The sequence below is a fragment of the Epinephelus fuscoguttatus genome, linkage group LG9 (genome assembly GCF_011397635.1).
Source record: "Epinephelus fuscoguttatus linkage group LG9, E.fuscoguttatus.final_Chr_v1".
Taxonomy (NCBI): Eukaryota; Metazoa; Chordata; class Actinopteri; order Perciformes; family Serranidae; genus Epinephelus; species Epinephelus fuscoguttatus.
The window spans coordinates 23,545,884-23,563,952 of record NC_064760.1 but is presented as its reverse complement, the minus strand read 5'-3'; the positions used below and the strand labels follow the sequence as shown (position 1 = coordinate 23,563,952).

Below are 18,069 nucleotides of genomic sequence, written 5' to 3'. Positions count from 1 at the left end.
GAATTATTGCAATAAAGAGGCAAATTAACGTTTTTATCTCCTCACTGTTTTATTGAACCGCACAACCAGATGGCAAGTACTGCTTCAGCTTCATGTGGATGTGATCTTTTGTGCAGAGGTTTACCAAAGCCAGACTGACTTTGTTGCATACTCTGTGATCTAGTCTGAAATGAATACATGTGACGGAGTAAATATATAAGACATATATGACATATTCACGCAGTACAAATTCTTACTGAACTACAGCTTACTTTTTTTTTTTTTCCATCAAACCTATATACAAATGTTCTTTAAATTATACATAACCAGAGGCTCAGTCAGTTTCTCTTTCCATTTCACAAACTGCAACTTTGTTATCTTTCTGAGCATATGCTGCTTTGAAACCAACACAATTAGCTTCAATTAAGCGCCTGGTGGATATCCCACATGAGACACGAGGACCAAAAGACAGAGAGGAAAAAATTACTGATTCAGAAAGACCACGCTGTCTTCTCCGTATCTCACTTGACATTCTCGACACCGCACCGTGGTCGAGTGTGAGCTTTTGCATCGATCTCTCGCCGCACCTGCTTGACTCTGCAGTTTAAACTGTCAGAGCTGCAGAGAAGTTCAGGAGCTCACGGAGGCAGCAGGGTGTAACCCATCTTGTCCCCATCTGAAACCTGCACAGGCATTTGAGCAGATGCGGGAAGATCCAATGGCCTGACTAATAGCCTTGCCGAGGCACTGAGGTGAGCCATTTGAGCTGAGGAATCAGATGGAGGAAATGCCTGCGGACAACACCAGCGCTAAGACTGATTCTCTGTTAAACAGCCTATGCTATTTCCCTCATGTGAGACTTTCTTTTCATTACAGTGATTTTATTTAGATGGACAATCCTTGAGGGGGAGAAAGTGAGCAAAGCTAAAGTTGCATCCCAGGTGTGCGGTTGGATTTTCATGTATTTCCTGGGTCTTAATGACGGAGCCATTTGAGGACTATGTTTGTGCTATACATGCTGAAGAGCCAGTAATTGACAGTCATGCTACAAACAGTTGGTCTATAAACTGTAAACAGGCAATTAGTGAGCTTCTCTTTTGCCCTTTTTTCCAATTTAGACAGTTCTTTAACTGAAGCCATATGAGGGGGACTCTGCAAAAGAGGAACGTCTGGATGGACAGTAATCAGTATGGTAAACAGTTTGTCAGCTAATGCAGCACAATGTCCTTTAAAAAGAACAAAACGATGCACAAAAGCAAAGAGAAAAAACTGAATGGAACTGATCTAAATTGCTGATTGTAACTTGCTTTTTCTTTGTAAATGTCAATTCATAATACCATTTTCCTGTTAACAGTAATAATTTGCTGAATGGAAGGCAAGAAAAACAAATTGCATGCTGTTCATAATTAGCTCGTAATTACTGGCTCGCATCACAGTTCCTAGAAAATGTAGGAATAGTTGAATCAAAGCATTTCGAAGAGATAATAATACTGATATGAAGAGAAAGAGTCTGTTATTTAGTCGCTACTGAAACTTGGTTAATCATCTTCACAATGTCAAAAACAATATCAGCTCATTAGTTGTTCCCTGTCACATATGATAACATATCCAAAATAGCAAAATATTATTTTGTTTGTGTCTGCAATTCATCACTGGACAAGGAATGAGATGATTCCCGACACTGACCTTGGCCTGTGAGTTGAGCATGCCCAGCTCCAGCTCGTTGTTATGGCGACGGCTGTTGGCCTTGCAGAGGCGTATCAGGCAGGACTTAATGCGGAGGACAAGGTAGTAGAAGGACTTTGGACTGGGAACCAGGTTGAAGGGGGCGGGCAGGGTGCGGCCCTCGTCAAAGTAGGAGAGCCACAGCTTGGCTCGGGCAAACTTCCACTCGACGTCGGCATCCTCCTGCAGAGACAAACGGACAGACGAAGGCAGAGAGTATTTGAAACAAGAAGGGTTGGTGACCAGTGAAGACTTAAACGTCTTTCACACATGCAGTCTTTCCCTAAAATGTTTGGGTCATATGTTAATGGGAGCAGGGGTCAATGTTCAGCAAGATCTGTACTGCAAATTTCCCAAGATTCCCAAGTCAGGGCATTGTCAGGACTTTCCCTTTCACATATCTAGCACACAACAGGAGAATGTCTGTGTCAGATGCATTCTCATCTACTGGAAACATTCTGGTTTAGATGAGGGGTGGCACCTGCGTAAAGCGTACAGGAGGCAGGATATGATGCAGATTACATCATCTTCATGTAGCTGGTTCGTTATTTGCTAATAAACAACAAAGTCTCCTGCTGTTCCTTTATTTGTCTGACTATTTTGGCTTCTGCCCTTAAAATATCGAATCTCCTCATCTCTCTAGACATTTTTGTTGCTGTCTTTGTGTCAATGACCCTTCCTCTTCACCCTTGGATGTTTGTTTTCTTCCGGTTTCGCATAAGCCTCATGGAAGCATCATCAGCAATGACACTCGCTTGCTGTGAATTCTCTGGACTATTAATTGCTCTATTTCACACATGGGCTCAATCGGAGATTACACGGACTTGATACTAGGGAGCTGGCAGCAAAAGTCTGTTTAATGTCCGATACAATCAGCTCCTCCAGGTAATGTCTAGATAATTTCACGTTTGCAGTGCATGTGTAAGAGGGGCTCTAGTACTTTACCAAGGAAAATGTCAGCACGACTGTGTTGAGAATAAAAGCAGTAACACTGGAGGGACAAGCACGTAAATGGTGAGCGAACCAATAACAACACCTCACTGATTACGGATTTTAATCTGTGACCTCTATACAGTTTAGCATTTACTCTAGTGCTTTTGCAGTTGATTTGATAATGAACAAGCAACACATGTTCTTCTGTGTGTTTTGGCACTGGACAAAAACATCTACTCACTGGTCATGTTCCTGAAATAATAAGAGACGCCTTGCACCGCACACACATACATCCAGCCTTGCCCCAAGGCTACTAAATGAAGGCTAAGATGGGGGCTTTGACCCAATGGGAGCTATGGGGTGTGACACATACAAAGTGTAACCGGAGCTGTGATGTTGGAGATTTTACAGCAGACTATGCTAGAAATAAAGTGATGCTGTCTGATCAGGAGCTCTTTGGATGCACTTTTTTTTTTCTTTTTTTTTTTTTTTGCGCCTCCTTGGGTGCGTTCCTCACAGAACTTTTTGGACAGCGGCCATACACTATAACATTTTCTGTCAGGAACAATCTCATCATAGATTTACCCATTTATTTCAACAAACTGAAAAACAGTTATGCCTGGCACTGAGGGCTTCAAACAGAGTGCTATGCCAAAACAGGGAGAGCAATGCAGGAAACCCCCCAGGTATACAAGTGTGGGCCAAAGCAAGACATAAAATACCATTTAACCTTAGAGCCATGGTAGGACTCTGAATTAGAAAGGTGGAGACTGGGATGGTGAAAGGAAAAGCTTTGCCAGCAGCAGCAGCAGTGGTATGTGGCAGCGTTAGTGTAGCAGGGATCAGTGAGTAGGAAGCCATATTTAAATGGACCACCTTGCATGGGAATGGGCTGTGATTGGTGTGAGACTGATAAGAAACAGTGATCCAATCAGCTGGCTGTCAGCTGAGGCATATGACCTCCATTGTCCTGCATGAACCAACTCAAAGCTTCATTTATTTATGTTTTCAATAACTGAAGAATCCTCATCCATACCTTTACTTTTTGCATAAAATATATTCTGACTCAAGGCCATCTGCGGATGTCTGAATGAAATTAAGCAATTGACCTATGGCTAAGCCCCACCTTCAAACGCGATGAGCCAATCACAGTGCGTATAGCCATTCCCTATACTAGGACATTCCCTGCCTGGATGTCCATTGAAATGCATTACAGAAAGTCAGTTTCGTTCGGTTTTATGAGCTTTTTCAGAGATTTGAAGTTTAAAAATGGTCAAAGGGTGTGCATGGGGTACATGCAACTCCGACACAAGATATCCTGAGAGGCTGGGTGACGAGGTGTATTTTTTACACTTTAAACCACATCTCAACCGAGAAAAGTGTCTCCTTTGGATAAAGTTGTGTGGTAACGTTAGACCACAACATCAACTCAACGTGAATAAGATTAACAAGGATGTCTTTATCTGTTTTAAGGTAAGTCAACATTGTGTTTGAGGCGGGAACTGCCCATTGGTCCGACACCCCATTGTTCAGACCATATTAAACCCACTGTTCCGAAGTCCGTTCCGAAATCATCATGACAGTGTTGGGCAAGCTACTTGGAAAGTGTAGTGAGCTAAGCTACTAATTACTCTAATATTAAATGAAGCTTCACTACATCAAAGCTATCACCCTCAGAAATGTAGCAAGCTAAGCTACAGCAAAATGAAAGTAACTAGTGCAACTACATCCAAGCTTTTTACTAAATTGAACCAACTTTGTGCCAAGTCAGTGTTATCTTACTGATCAATAAAACTGTCAGTCAAACAGATAGGCAGGTAAAAAAGTTAAGTTCAATTGTTTATTGAACAGTGAGCTGCACTAACTCCCAACACGACTCAAACCACAACAGCAAAATGAAGACCTGCTTCAAACAGTCACAACATGGTCAAAAACATACATGCATGTATGTATGTGTATGTACACTGCAAAAACTCAAAATCTTACCAAGAATATTTATTTCTAGTCAAAACAAATCTCATTACAATTGAAATAAGACTCATCTCCTAAAAAGTAACTTGTTTTTAGACAATTTTCACTTGAAATAAGTAGAAAAAAATCTGTCCATGGAGCAAGTTTTTTTTCTTATTGCAAGCAAAAAAAAAAAAAAACTTGCTCCATGGGCAGATTTTCATACTTATTTCAAGTGAAAATTTTTAAGTGTCAAGAGATTTATTTTGACTAGAAATGAGGCTAGTAAACACATTTTAGTAAACACATTTTGTAGTGAGCAGCATACACATGTATGTCCCCTAGAAATCCCAACCGTGTTTACAAAGTTTGAATGAACGAGACAGACGCAAAGGAAACGGGGGCTGCCCATTGATCCTTTTGCCTCTGTCTGCAGGAACGAATAAACATCCCATTCATGATGGGGTCAAATGGATTATGTGCATAATTAACCACAAAACAAGCAAATACTTCATCTTAAATGTCCGAAATTGTATGAAATTGCTCCAATGCGTTAAACCAAACTTTGCACATAATCACACAGCCTGATATGCCCTGGCAAACACAGTGGGACTGCTGTACAGACCGTTGGTCTTTCTTCCCTTAACCCTGGTTATTTTCTGAAAGCACAGAGCAAAGAAATGTCTTTTTTTTTCTCCCCCAGTCTGCTGTCAGCAGGAGCGGCGGCTGCAGTGGGGATTTCAGCACCACGGACGGCGCGCATAAAAAGACTCGACAAGCGTCTCCTTTTAAATGTGTTTGCTACTAGTGAAATTATACATAGGCCTAATAAATGAAGACAGTGACATATTTTCAATAAAAAACAATGAGTTGAACGTTAATTTCAAGCTTTTGTAGTACAACGAGTTTCAGCATTGTGCGAGTGCGGCCGGAGAGCAGGCGGCAGTCTTTGATGCAGGAAACTCAATATGGACTTGAAAATCAATTTTGGAGTGGGGGTCGTTCGGAATGGCGGGGTTTGGGGACGGCGGTGTTTCAGAATGGAGGGCTGTCCCCCGTCAGCTTCATGTGGAAGTGACTCTGTGTGGTAGCGGTGACAGTTTTATTTCAGTCCATAACAGAAATCCCCGCCTTGTTTGAGCTTCAGAAATGATTTTGGAAATGTAGCTTGTGTGGACGCTACCACGCTAGGTGATCAATAAAAGAGCTTAACTACTGAGAAGTTACTTGATTCAGAAAACAGCGATGCTACCACCAAGCTACTGAGAAATGTAGTTAAACTGCAAACGTCCGCTACTATAGTGACACTACTGCCCAACACTGCATCATGATGCCCTGTGGTTAAGGTCTGGTTAGGTTTGGCCGTGAGCCTGTTTCGCCTCAAGCCTTTTCCAGCTGACCCAGAGCCGGTCGCGGCGCACCATCAAGGTAGAAATACGCCCGCCGGGAGCCGTTCAGCACCACGGACCGTCGGACTAATGGGATGTCGGACCAATGAGCTGTCGGACCAATGACATGGACCCTTTGAGGCAACATATTGTCACTTTGCTGGAAAGAAATGTAAAGTTATCTTTCACATCTCTAGCTAACGTTAGCTAAAGTTAGCCTAATGTTAGCTCCTAGCTGCGTTGTTCATCATGTCAGCTTGTTTGCTGGGAGTTTATTAGCCTATTTTGTTCTAGTTTTTGTACTTTCGTGATCGTATATCATTGATAGCTGTTGTCCAAAGGGCTCTAGTTAAGCTCACGTTAACTGCTGGAGCTTAGCTTCATTAATTTATCTATAATCGCAGAGATAACAAAGGTTGGCAAACGTTATGCTGAATGATTAAATGTAAATACTGTAGCACCAAACTAACAAAGAGACACTCTTGGTAAAGATGGTAAAAAGGCCGTTATCTTTTTCTCATATTCTGAACCAAAAACCTTAACCTCAGTGGCACTTTAACTTGTTGTCTTTGATGGTGATGGCAACGAGATGCGGTTCACAAGCGTACACTGTGACCTGTAAATTTTGGCTTGTAATTTAAACTTTTCATTGACCTTCTCAACAATAAAATGATGAATATGTCCCTCCAATGCGTAGTTTAGGCCCTTTTGGTTACTTCTCAATGACATCTGATCGTTATGTCCCCAAAAATCATCAGTTGCCTCCTGCGAAATGCCGTGTACTGTGACACCTGCCATAGCGCCCGGTCACTGAACGTTGATAGTTTGCCCGAGTGAGTGGAGGGGGGGCGTGGCTTAGCCATAGGTCAATTGTTCCTATGTTCTATAACAGTACCCCGACTATTGAGCCTTTAGACGGTTGCAGACAAGTCTTAACTGTGCATGTGTTTTATATGATATGATGCGATATGACATGGTGTCCCAGCTTTCATTTAACAGCCTTGCACCATCACCCCACCTTCTTCTTCTGTTGAATTTTATGGCATGCAAAGTGTTGCATTACGGCCATTTGCTGAACTGTCTTGCCCCTTCTATTCGGACAGCGTCAAGGCCAGTGTAAAAAGGCACAAGACTGGAATGTTTCTGAAGAACAGTGAAAATCACTATTTACAGGGAACTGTGTGTGAAAGAGGCTGTACAAATACCCACAAAACTGTGAAAACCTTGGAGAAAAAAAACTTACTTACTTCTACCTCTTGTCTTTTCAGTTCTTTCTGTGACAACTTCTCAGTGAGACTCCTGCTTTTATTTTGTATTCTGTTTCTGTTTGTTGCCATTGTATTGATTTTTAAAGTCTCTTGGTAATTTCAACTCACTCTAATTCTCCTGCAGGCTCAGAGGTGATCAAACAATGATCCTTTTTGACTTGTTGACAATATCAGACCCTTTCTGTATTGACTGACCGTACTATTTATGTACCTCTATCTCCTGGTACGAGCTGTTGATCATAGCGATGAGCATGTTGAGAAGGACGACCACCATTGTCACATTATAGACTCCATACAGCACGTAGCCGATGTTCTCTATGAACTTATGGTCGTACTTCAGCACCACAGAGATCACTTCAGACAGCCCGAAGATGGACCAGAAGAGAGTCTTGAAACTCTCCTCCACTCTGCAGGGAGAGAGAAGATGTGGCAGTAAGGAAACAGTACATGACAGTGAACACACACATAAAAGCCCACTGTGTTAGCAGCTAATTGCTCTCTCACTCAACAACACACACACACGCACACACACACACACACACATACAAACACACAAAATGCATTTTAATGTTGTAGGGTTTATGAGGTGGCACTGATGAAATAACTGATGAGTCATGTCCAATCTGAACACATTATCCCATTTATCCGTCTCTCTCACACACACACCTACACATGCAAACACACACATGAAGTGCACACACGTACGTGAAAACATGCTTGACTCCTGCAGAACCGGAAAATATCAGGAAATGACTCAACTTCAGCATTTGAGAGATCGTTTGGTTTATAGAAGTCAGTTCATTAAGCCTGCAGCCGTGTCCTGTGCTGCCCTTTACACAAAATAAATGCTAAAACGTAACTGCAGTTAATGAAGAAACAATAAGGATTTGTTTTTCACTTCGTCATAACTTAAAATGAACGTGCATGAGGGCTTGTTTTGGGGGAGGTTGTCAAGGCCGTATGTATTAAGATAAATGACGAAACATTTAAAACCAGGGGCTCATTAAACTCTTTCAGAAGACACTGGACATTTTTCATGGAGGCCAAGTTTACTTTCCCCGAATTAATTTGAATGTCAATGTCAATGAAATTTGTGAGACTGTAGAGACACCAGAGGGGTTGGGTACTGTTCACATATGAACCCATACCGGTACCAGTACTGGTACCTGGAATTCAGTGCCGGTACCCAGTGGTACTTTTTTGAGTACTTTACTCTCTCTTTTAATAAGCAATATCACGTCAGTTATAAAAACTACGTCCAAACTTCCTGTTTGTTTTTTGCTGCTGGGCAAACGTGAAGGGAGAGTCTGTGGAAGTGTGCTGCTCTCTGGCTCTGTGCAAAATGCAGATAGATATATTTATTCAGTGTCTTTCATTGGGCATCAACCTCATGGTGGCACGGAGGAAAAAAGAAGGTGCACCAGGTAGTGGCACCATTAATGTAGAGAGGAGGAACGCAGGCTGTGATGTTGGCTCAGGCTGGTGGGATGAGACAGGTGCACATCTCATCCCATGCTGGCGTTTTGGGAAGACTGGAATGCTTTTCACATTTATTGTATCCATGCATTTCAGACCTGCTTCCCTTCTGGGTTGAAGGTGGCTGGTAGCCAGTAAGAAAGTAGATTGACGTACCAGGTATTTTAAATTTTAGTCATGTAGCTTTTTAACACTTGATCTGTGTGTATTTTATTATTCTGTAGTGAAGTGCTTTTAAGAGTATTCATTTGTGTCTCTGCAGAGCATCGATGGTCCTTTAGCTGCTCTTGCCATGGAAAGGTTTACGTTGTTTGGTTTGATTTGATTTGGTCTTTTTCTTTGTTCAGTCCGCCCTGGCACGTGATCTAGTAACTGGCAAAAAGATACGGGTATTGCCCTTATGGTAGACTATCCATCCATCCATCCATCCATCCATCCATCCATTTTCGCAGCCGCTTATCCTCTTGAGGGTCGCGGGGGGGCTGGAGTCTATCCCAGATGACATTGGGTGAGAGGCGGGGAACACCCTGGACAGGTTGTCAGACTATCACACGGCTGACACATAGAGACAGACAACAATTCACACTCACATTCACACCTATGGGCAATTTAGAATCATCAATTAACCTGCATGTCTTTGGACTGTGGGAGGAAGTCGGAGTACCCAGGGAAAAACCCATGCAGACATGGCTAGAACATGCAAACACCACACTAGTTTTCTTTAATTTTTTCATTTGTTTTTGTTTGTTTTTATCTGCCTTCTTCCCCCGCCAATTAGGTTAAGCCCAGTCAGACGGAGGGCGGGCTTAAGGTGTGCTAGGTGTGAAGATAATCACATGTGGATACTTTGGAAATGTCAAATGACATATTGATTGCAGTGTGCACAACTGTGACATTGGAGCTTAAACCCTGCCTTATAAGTGATAGCTAAGAGGCCAATCTTGAGAAAGGGTGAGGTGGGAGAATATAGATTGTATATCGAACTTCCGTAGTAAGTTCTCCCGTACCTCAATTCCTGTCATTTCTTATACTGGAGACCTGTAATGGGTGTAACAATAGACTTTAAGTGTAAGTAAATGCTTCAAGCCCTAGACATGAGTCTGCACAGAGCCGGTGCAGACAGCTGCGTAGATATAAAACCTATCTGTTGCATGAGACATGCAAATGAAAAATATGCTTGTGGTCTAGAAACAAGGAAGGCTTCTGGCACCACTGCACTAAGTTACTGGCTGTGACCTGTTTTTGTTCTGTTCTCCATTATCAGAGTGGCCAGAATCAGCAGCAGCCACGTCACAGCCGAAATCAGCGCTTATTCTCACCCAGATGCACTCACAGGTACTAAAATTTGGCACTGAATGATTTACTGTGTCTTGATACTTGGTAGTAATTTGACATAATTCGGTCGGTACCCTTAAAAGTACCTAGATCAGTCCCAAACCCTGAACACCAGACAGCAGTTGTGGTTGAAAAACAAAGTTCTCCTTTTCTTCCTGACAATTAGATATGAAAAATCAAACTCTGTTACAGTTAAAAATGTATTGGTCTTTTTTGCTGAGGTCCACAGTCATATTTCTTCTGATTCTCTGACACTGACCCGAGGTAACAGCATAAAACTGCAAGACCTGTCAGCATTGACATTCAGGTGCATGTCTGTCGTTACATATTTCATGAGTGGCAAGCAAGGGTTTGAGGTGACAGAGGGGGGGCTCAGTAGGGAGGGAGAAGCCACCTGGTTGGATTGCTGGAGGGGCTGGAAGTGGAAGGAGGCTGTTGAAGAAGAAGATCTATAGGTTCCTGGTCTGAGGCTGTGGGTGTTTTCCAGCTTAACGTCTTTCAAAGAGACACAGTTACATTGGCAAGCAGAGCGCGAGGTGAAAGCACAGAGAGAGAAGAAAAAACACAACCTCACATACATAAAAAGACAGAGACAGACACACACAGGCACAGACTCTCCCCTCCTCTCTGTCAAACTCACACATGAAAACAGAGACTCCTCTACTTCAGCTTTGACCTTTTAGGCAGAAAGTAAATACACTCTTTAACTTTCAAGACCAGATCTGTGTGTGTTCTCTTTCTCTCTGTCTGTCTCTCTCTAACTGAGCTGCGAAACATCTGAGAACACGCTGTGCCTTTATCCATCACACTTCCTTGAAAAATACATTGCTTTCGAGGAAAACATTACAAGCACGCTGAGTTCTTCCACCAGGTAGAGATAGACAGATGAAACTCGGTAATGACTAAACCCTTTACTGTCTTTTCGTAAATCACGTTGAGCATAGAACGATTTTGTTCATTGTTGTTGCTCATTAGAGACACATCTCCTGAATGACTCTTTGTATCAGACTGGCCTTGAGTCACTATTCCTTGTGCATCCCTGAACTTCAGCTGAATGTCGTGATGAATGGTCAGTACATACCATGTATTTATTGCTTTTAGCCCCTGAATGCATGGTTTTTCCAATGCGCTTCAAACATGCTTTCACATATAAAAGACATCCCATTTTCATTGATTTCTACACATTTCAACATCATCTGCTCAGCTGCTAACATGACAGATGTCCTTATGATAATATGCCAAGAATCACTGCTAACTTGCATGTCAAATATTGGTTTTGTGGGGTTGTGAACAGAGAGAAAAAACACACTTTCTAGCATCAATTTCTTATGATTACATTCCTAGACTTAAGGGCCCTGAAAACATGTGTTCTCAATCAGTGATGGAGTCCTACATGAACACACACTTCTGCCTGACATGTACCCTTTTCCCACCAAAGTTAGTGCTTGTATCCAGGTTTTTTAAACACTGGAAAACCTGGTAAAATGCGTGATAGTCTGCTTTCCCATTGCCAATAGACCAGAGCCAACTGGAGCCGATAAATACCCGTCACTACTGCAGAGTCATTTGTCCTGGGAGTGAATGCTGATTGTGACTTTTCCCATTAAATACAAAAGCCACATGTCAGCAGGTGTTAGTGGGTTTTCTGTCCAGTGGGAAAGGGGCTTTAGAGCTTTGGTTACTTCAAATTTCAGATTTCTCATTGTCTTTTGTTCTCATTGATTTGAAGTGGGCGAGACTTAATTATAAATGATTTTAAATGCTTAAATAGAATTTAGCATCATTTGAATCACAACAGTTAGAGGCTGCTGTCAAAGCTAATCGAATCACACCCACCAAACCTGTCTTCTAATGATTCTGTCATTAAATTATTTTGCCATTTATGTAGCGATGATAAATGTTACAGCTGCTTGTATTGTGTTCACAGGCAACACTTTCTGGGTGAAGGAAGTTCTACATTTATGTAGTGCAGGGGACCAAAAGTTCATGGTCTGGATACTACTGATACTTGTGCAAGTTTGCTTTGTAACAAGTTTTCACTGGTACATACTGCCTCCAGGAAGTAGACACAGAAACATCTTTTTTGTGAATCAGAATGATATTTGAACAAGTTGACACCACCTCATCAAGTTACCTAAAGTTTCTGTATACGAGAATTTGGAAATTAAAAACACAAACAGGAATTTATTCAGAGTGTTCGATGAGGTCTTCTATCAGCAGGTTTTTATTCTTGGGTTCAAATACAGTCAGAATACAGTTATTTGGTCAGGCGAAAATGGCAAAAGCTATTTTCATTCAAATGCTCAAAGTCAGAAAAAGACTGGACTGCAGTTATTATTGTGCTGTGAGAGATGTGGATAGATTTATGGACGTATGGGGCAACAAACGTGTGATGTTCTGTTGAAACAGACCAACTCCTGTTTGGTCATGTGTTGGTGTAAGAATGCGCCGTATCCCCCACTTTGCTGGTTCTGTTTTTTTTTTTAAATTTTTTTGTGAAAACTAAGATGTGTTTATTGTTGATTACCGGTGTTTGTGTTGATATCTTTTTCTTGTGATAGCTAATAAAAGTTGTGTTAAAAATTCAAGATTTGGGAATTGATGTAGCAGCAAACCACTATTTTCTATGTATGTCTGTGCGTGTAATAATCGGAGCTTCTCTGTTACCTACATGCACGAGTCCCTCCGTTTGAAACTGTTCGCCCTCACCGTTTCCTCCCCCACCCTCCCTTCCTATTAATTTCCTAACAGCTAGCTAATCACTGCTGCTCTGTACTGTGCACAAGAGCAGTGCCACTTGTGGGTTGGGACGGCGTTGTCGTGGAGGTTTAACGCAGCCCAGTCGCCAGAATAAAATGTTAGCATCATACTTTTTTGCAAACTACGGATATGTTTCATTTGTATGTCTCATACATATATCAAAATTTCTAAAGATTTTTAATTCAGATTACATGTATGTGTACTAAGTTTGTCATTAGAAAGAGGGGGAGGGGATGGTGGATGGTGTGACATCCAGGCGAGATGGTTGCCGATAGCCACAGACAGCAGCTGACCACTCTTCAAGACCAACAAACAAAAAAAGCAGGATGACGTATTCCTCACTCTAACCAAGTGTTTATCTGTGAGAATTGAAAACTGAAACATACAAATGTAACATATCCATGGTTTGCAGAAACATACAATACCAACATTTATTCTGTGGTTTGGGTTGCATAATGCCCACCATCTGGTTCCCCCTGCAGGCTGCCCCTCATAATGCCAATTATCACCGTTAGCTCTGCTGCCATTGTTAGCGCTGTTAGATCAACTAGCACTGCTTGCCACCGCCATTTCAGCTCTATCATCTCATGTTTGCTTATAACAGAAGTGCTCTCAGAGGTAAGAGCCATGTGCAGGCAATCCCATCCCACACTCTGATTGTTGTATATATGACTTTTAATAACTACAAGACAAATAAGCATCTTTTTTAGCATGCACATTACAGTGTCACTATTGTAAGCGCAATAGATTTACACCGGAGACGTGTATAAACTGAAACACATTCACAAGCATGAGCAGAAGTTCCTCTTTATGTTGCTGTAATAGATGCTCCCAGACACCAGACAGACGGTGAGACTAACAGCGACCGAAGGCTGGTATCAACAATCCCATCTTCTCACTCACTATTCACATCACACACATCCACCAGCCTATCAACAGAGCTGAGGAAGGTGATTTTGGTGGCCTTGCCTTGAAAAGCTGTTATTTTGAGCCTCCTCTCTTTAAATAATGCCTCGTCACTTATCGGGAGCTTCTCTTACAAGATAGAAATGTGTTTCCTTGGCTTTGAAATATTAAAAAAAAAAAATAAAAAAGGGGGACAATTATCTGGTCGCTATTACATTACATCCAAATTATCTTTTTAATCAAATTATTCTGTCTCCCGGCTCTCCTTCCCACCCGTGTGAAATGCTCGCTCGATTTACATTTTTATGTTCCAAAAAAAAACCCCACAAAAAAACCCCCACAGTGAGTGTAGATAATGATGAAGGGCTTCGTTCCAGGCAACATTAATGTGCCATTAAAGCAGACACTGGCAGGGACAAATGTACTCACACAATTAAAAGTACACACTCACCATGTAGCTGGCTATTTATACACACTGTTCATCTGTTCGCCTGGGCAGAGTGATAGTTTCATACTGACGTCCAAAGATGTGTATGTGACATTTATGCGCTGGCAGTGAAACTGCAAGTGAAGCTCTCTTTACAGCACTATACAATTAACCAATGTACCAGTATAGCTACATATATCACACTTCACACTTCTATACATTATATACAGATAAAATATTGATAGAAGTGAGGAGCTCAGTCGAAAATAAACAGATAAGGTCAGTCTTAAAATGATTACACTGCCACCGGTTTGACTGGAGTGCAAAAAAACAAACATGATTTGTGAAAATAAATAGGAAAATATCTGTTTTTGCAAATCAACCATTCAAGTATGAGAGCAGAGGGTCTTCCTCCCAACTGGATAATGTTGACGCACGCAGCAGCCGGTGCTGTTGTGCACCATCATTTGTTTTGCTCAGCTTGTTTTCTGCTTATTTGATCTGTGTGAGATGCCTCTCCGGGAGGAAGTGCAATTATGAAAAATCTAAGATGTATCCTTGGAGATCAACAACACTGATAAAATTTGAATTTGTCTTTCGCTAGTGTCAGCTCAGGTACTGGTCATGTGTGTATTATGCAATAAGCTGTAACTGAGATTTATGAGATGCTCGATGTGCCGGATGATGGACAATTTTTTTAACGGCATCAGAATGAGATTATTTCATTTCAAACTGGTGTGTGTGTGTGTTTTATAACATCATTGCACAACAGGCAGTGAATCAGCAGGGACAGTGGGCATCTGGAGACAGAGATGGACAGTGTGTTATTATCTCTTATTAAGAGTGACAGCTCCCAATAGGCTGCACGCAGCATGACGCCTTCACATGCTCGCGCGCACACACACACACATTCACACACACACACCCTTACCCTTGCAGGACACTGGCAGTAAGGAACTTACTGTTACTCTCTTCCTCTACCACACACATACTGTATAGACTGACACCACATACAGCATTGTGTGCATCTGTGTGTGCGGGGGACTGGTGAGTCACCTCGTCTCTGCAGGAGCAGTCCAAACCCAATCACCAGCAGGCCCAAATCAACCTCTTCCTCCAGAGACGTGCTCTCTGTCTCTCTTGCTTTACGCTTTAAGTTTGTCTGTCATTGTCTTAGCTCCTCTCTCCCTCACTATCATCTCTGCCTCTCATTCCTTTTTCACCATCTCTCTCACCAATTTTCTCATTATATTCCTATTCCCATTGCTTTTATATCTGTCTATGAATCACCCCCCTCACACACACACACCCCTTTCCATCTTTCATCCCAACAGCTTTTAGCTTTTTCTGTCACTCAATCTATTCTTATGATTTATACTGTTATTTTTTCATCGTTTCCCCCACTCTCATATATTTCTCTTCTTTGTTTAATCTGCGGCAATATTCTCACAAAGGCTGAATGTAAATGTAAATGTAGACCTCGTGAATGGCTGCGCCCAGCCTCCTGCTCTGTCACTCTCCCTCTGCCCCTCAGTCATTAGCAAGATATTAAATTTCTCCTCCTCGATCTCCTCTCCCCTCCTGCAGACAGACAAGTAGACGGACAGACAGGCAACTATAGACGAAACATGTTTAAATATTAAATTGAGTTTAACTTTCTATCAGTCGCACCAAAGGAGCTGTCACCATGGTGACCTCGGGTTTTAATGAATGAATGAATGCTCCCTAGAGATGCTTGCTTGCTGCCTGCCTGTATGTGTACTGTATATGTGTGTGTTTGATCGAGAGACAAAAAGACAGAGAGGGAAAGAGAAAGTGGGAACTGAAGAAAAACTGATGTGTGTGTCTCCCGAGTGTGCCTGTTTATGAGTGTGTGTATATTTGTGCGACAGGCGGTGGGACACAAAATGAGGCGAAAAAGAGAGCAATGCAAAAGAATGCTGTTTTGGTGCGTGTCTTCAGGCAAGTTGCGAGAGAAATCTTATTAAGCAGGGAATACAACACCACAAGACGAGCAATTAAGAGTGTTTTGATAGTGAATCAAGGACGACATCAACTTCTTTTTTTTTAATTTGCCTGCTCCCTCGCTGTCTGTCTCTCTCTGTCTCTCTTTTAGTCTGGGTTGTCTTCATCTTTTCAAGACAGTTTTAATCAAATAAAAAACTTGATCTTTTCAAAATACGCAACACAAACTGTTGTGTCCCGCTGAGTTTGGCTGCTGTTATGTTTGATGTAAGCCAGTCACACTGATGAGTCCTCTAGAAAAACAGCTGGGAAATCACGTGAGCAAATAGCTTTTTTTGTTAATGAATTAAACTGTTAATTGGCCTTTCTTCAAACTCTTCCCTAAAACAGCAACTGTTCAATCAAAGCTCTCCACATGTTAAAGCAGTGTGCATGGGGCTACAGTGGCACTAGCCGATATGGACAAAACTTCATATCTCTGTATTTTCAGGCTGAATGGCTATACACAATATATACCTCAGTATTTTCTACAAAATGGGCTACATGTTCAGTTGCAAGCTGATCCATGGCTAAAGTCCCCTGTTATTTTATGCTGCATGTGTTTTTCCAAAGCAAGGCAGGTAACAGAAGTTTACCTGTTGGAGGGGAGCTGTTTGCAGAGGTGCAATAAGAGCCTGTTGTCTGCAGCTTCATCAACATCTCACGGTGGCTGTTCCTACTTTTACTCTTCCTCCCTGCTGTATTATTAGACTTGCCTTTATTGAAGAAAAGTGGCTAACAAAGTTTAACTAATTCTATAATAAACATATTTTCCTTCCTATATATTCCTCACAGTTAAAGTCCCCCATTATTTTGTTATGTAAAAAGTTTTATTGTGAAGCAGCAAAATAAGGAAAAGTTTTCGAACAGCAACTTCACACAACTTCTAATACAGCTGATAGCATACATGAAACAGTAAAATAAAGCAGGAGGCCCAGGAGAGAAACTAAACTCCAAACCACAGAGATTCAGTTAGAAGCTGCAAAAGTCCTGAGAGATGAACACACACTGGAGGTTGGCTGGCTGCGGTCAGCAAGACGTCAGTTGAGGACGGGCAGTCCGGCTTTTGGACCTACTCCGGAGAAGGTCCATCTTTGGCGCAGCTCAGCATGGCACAGCGCATCTAAACTGACAATGGAAACGCAAATCGCTGCAGCATGGCTTGACTCTGCGTGGCCAAATATAATAGTGGAAAAGGCCCACAGTATTGCACGTGTGCTACTGCTCTAACTTCATTCATCTCACAGAATGATTTAGCGTGCAAATTATAGACCGATGTGGCACTGTAGACCAATTAACAGACAGATTAAACAGAGGAGCAGCTGTGCATCTCTCTTAGTGCTGCTGGAGAACGTGTGAGTGAATGAGTGGTGCCAAGCTGTACAGAGAGTGTGAGAGAGGTGGGATGCACTCTGGTATGTGTTTTGTAACGCAACTTGACCCTATATCGATATAAACGGTATTGTCTAAATCTACGTCTTGCTTGATAGTCGTTATATCGCCCAACCCTAGGCTACAGTAAGGTGATACTGAGTTTTTAAGGATTGTTTTTTTTTAGCTTCTCCAAAACCAAGAACACAAAGGTTTGTGCAAGTTTACAATTCAGCAACCTCAGCCAAACTGATTACCTGTGATATTATTACTCAAGTGTTATGTTCACCAAATTCAATGCTGAGTCCATATCCTCAAAGCCTTTTCCCCTGAAATAATTATAATTATGTTTTCATTTGTGTATAATCACCAGAAACTAAGAACCATTGTGTTTTCTTTTTTTTAATTTTAGCTTAGAATGATACCTCTGTGGTCCTCGCCCACAGAGCCCGCCATGTTGTATCAGCATGTAGTCAAAGTAGCTCAGAACAGACCAACCAAACACCGGCTCTGCAGAGGGCCTTTGACATTTTCATGTTATCTGAAG

The 18,069-nt window shown here is 41.9% G+C and overlaps 1 protein-coding gene across 1 annotated transcript in view; it reads right to left on the bottom strand.

The window, feature by feature from the left end:
* LOC125894890 (short transient receptor potential channel 7-like) overlaps window positions 1-18,069 on the bottom strand; it is an 85,407-nt gene that overhangs the window by 8,988 nt on the left and 58,350 nt on the right. The window contains exons 8-9 of the mRNA XM_049586559.1: window positions 7,455-7,650; window positions 1,666-1,887 (exon numbers count right to left, since the gene is read on the bottom strand). Coding sequence (XP_049442516.1) covers window positions 1,666-1,887; window positions 7,455-7,650 — 418 coding nt within the window. The remainder of the gene's footprint in view (window positions 1-1,665; window positions 1,888-7,454; window positions 7,651-18,069) is intronic.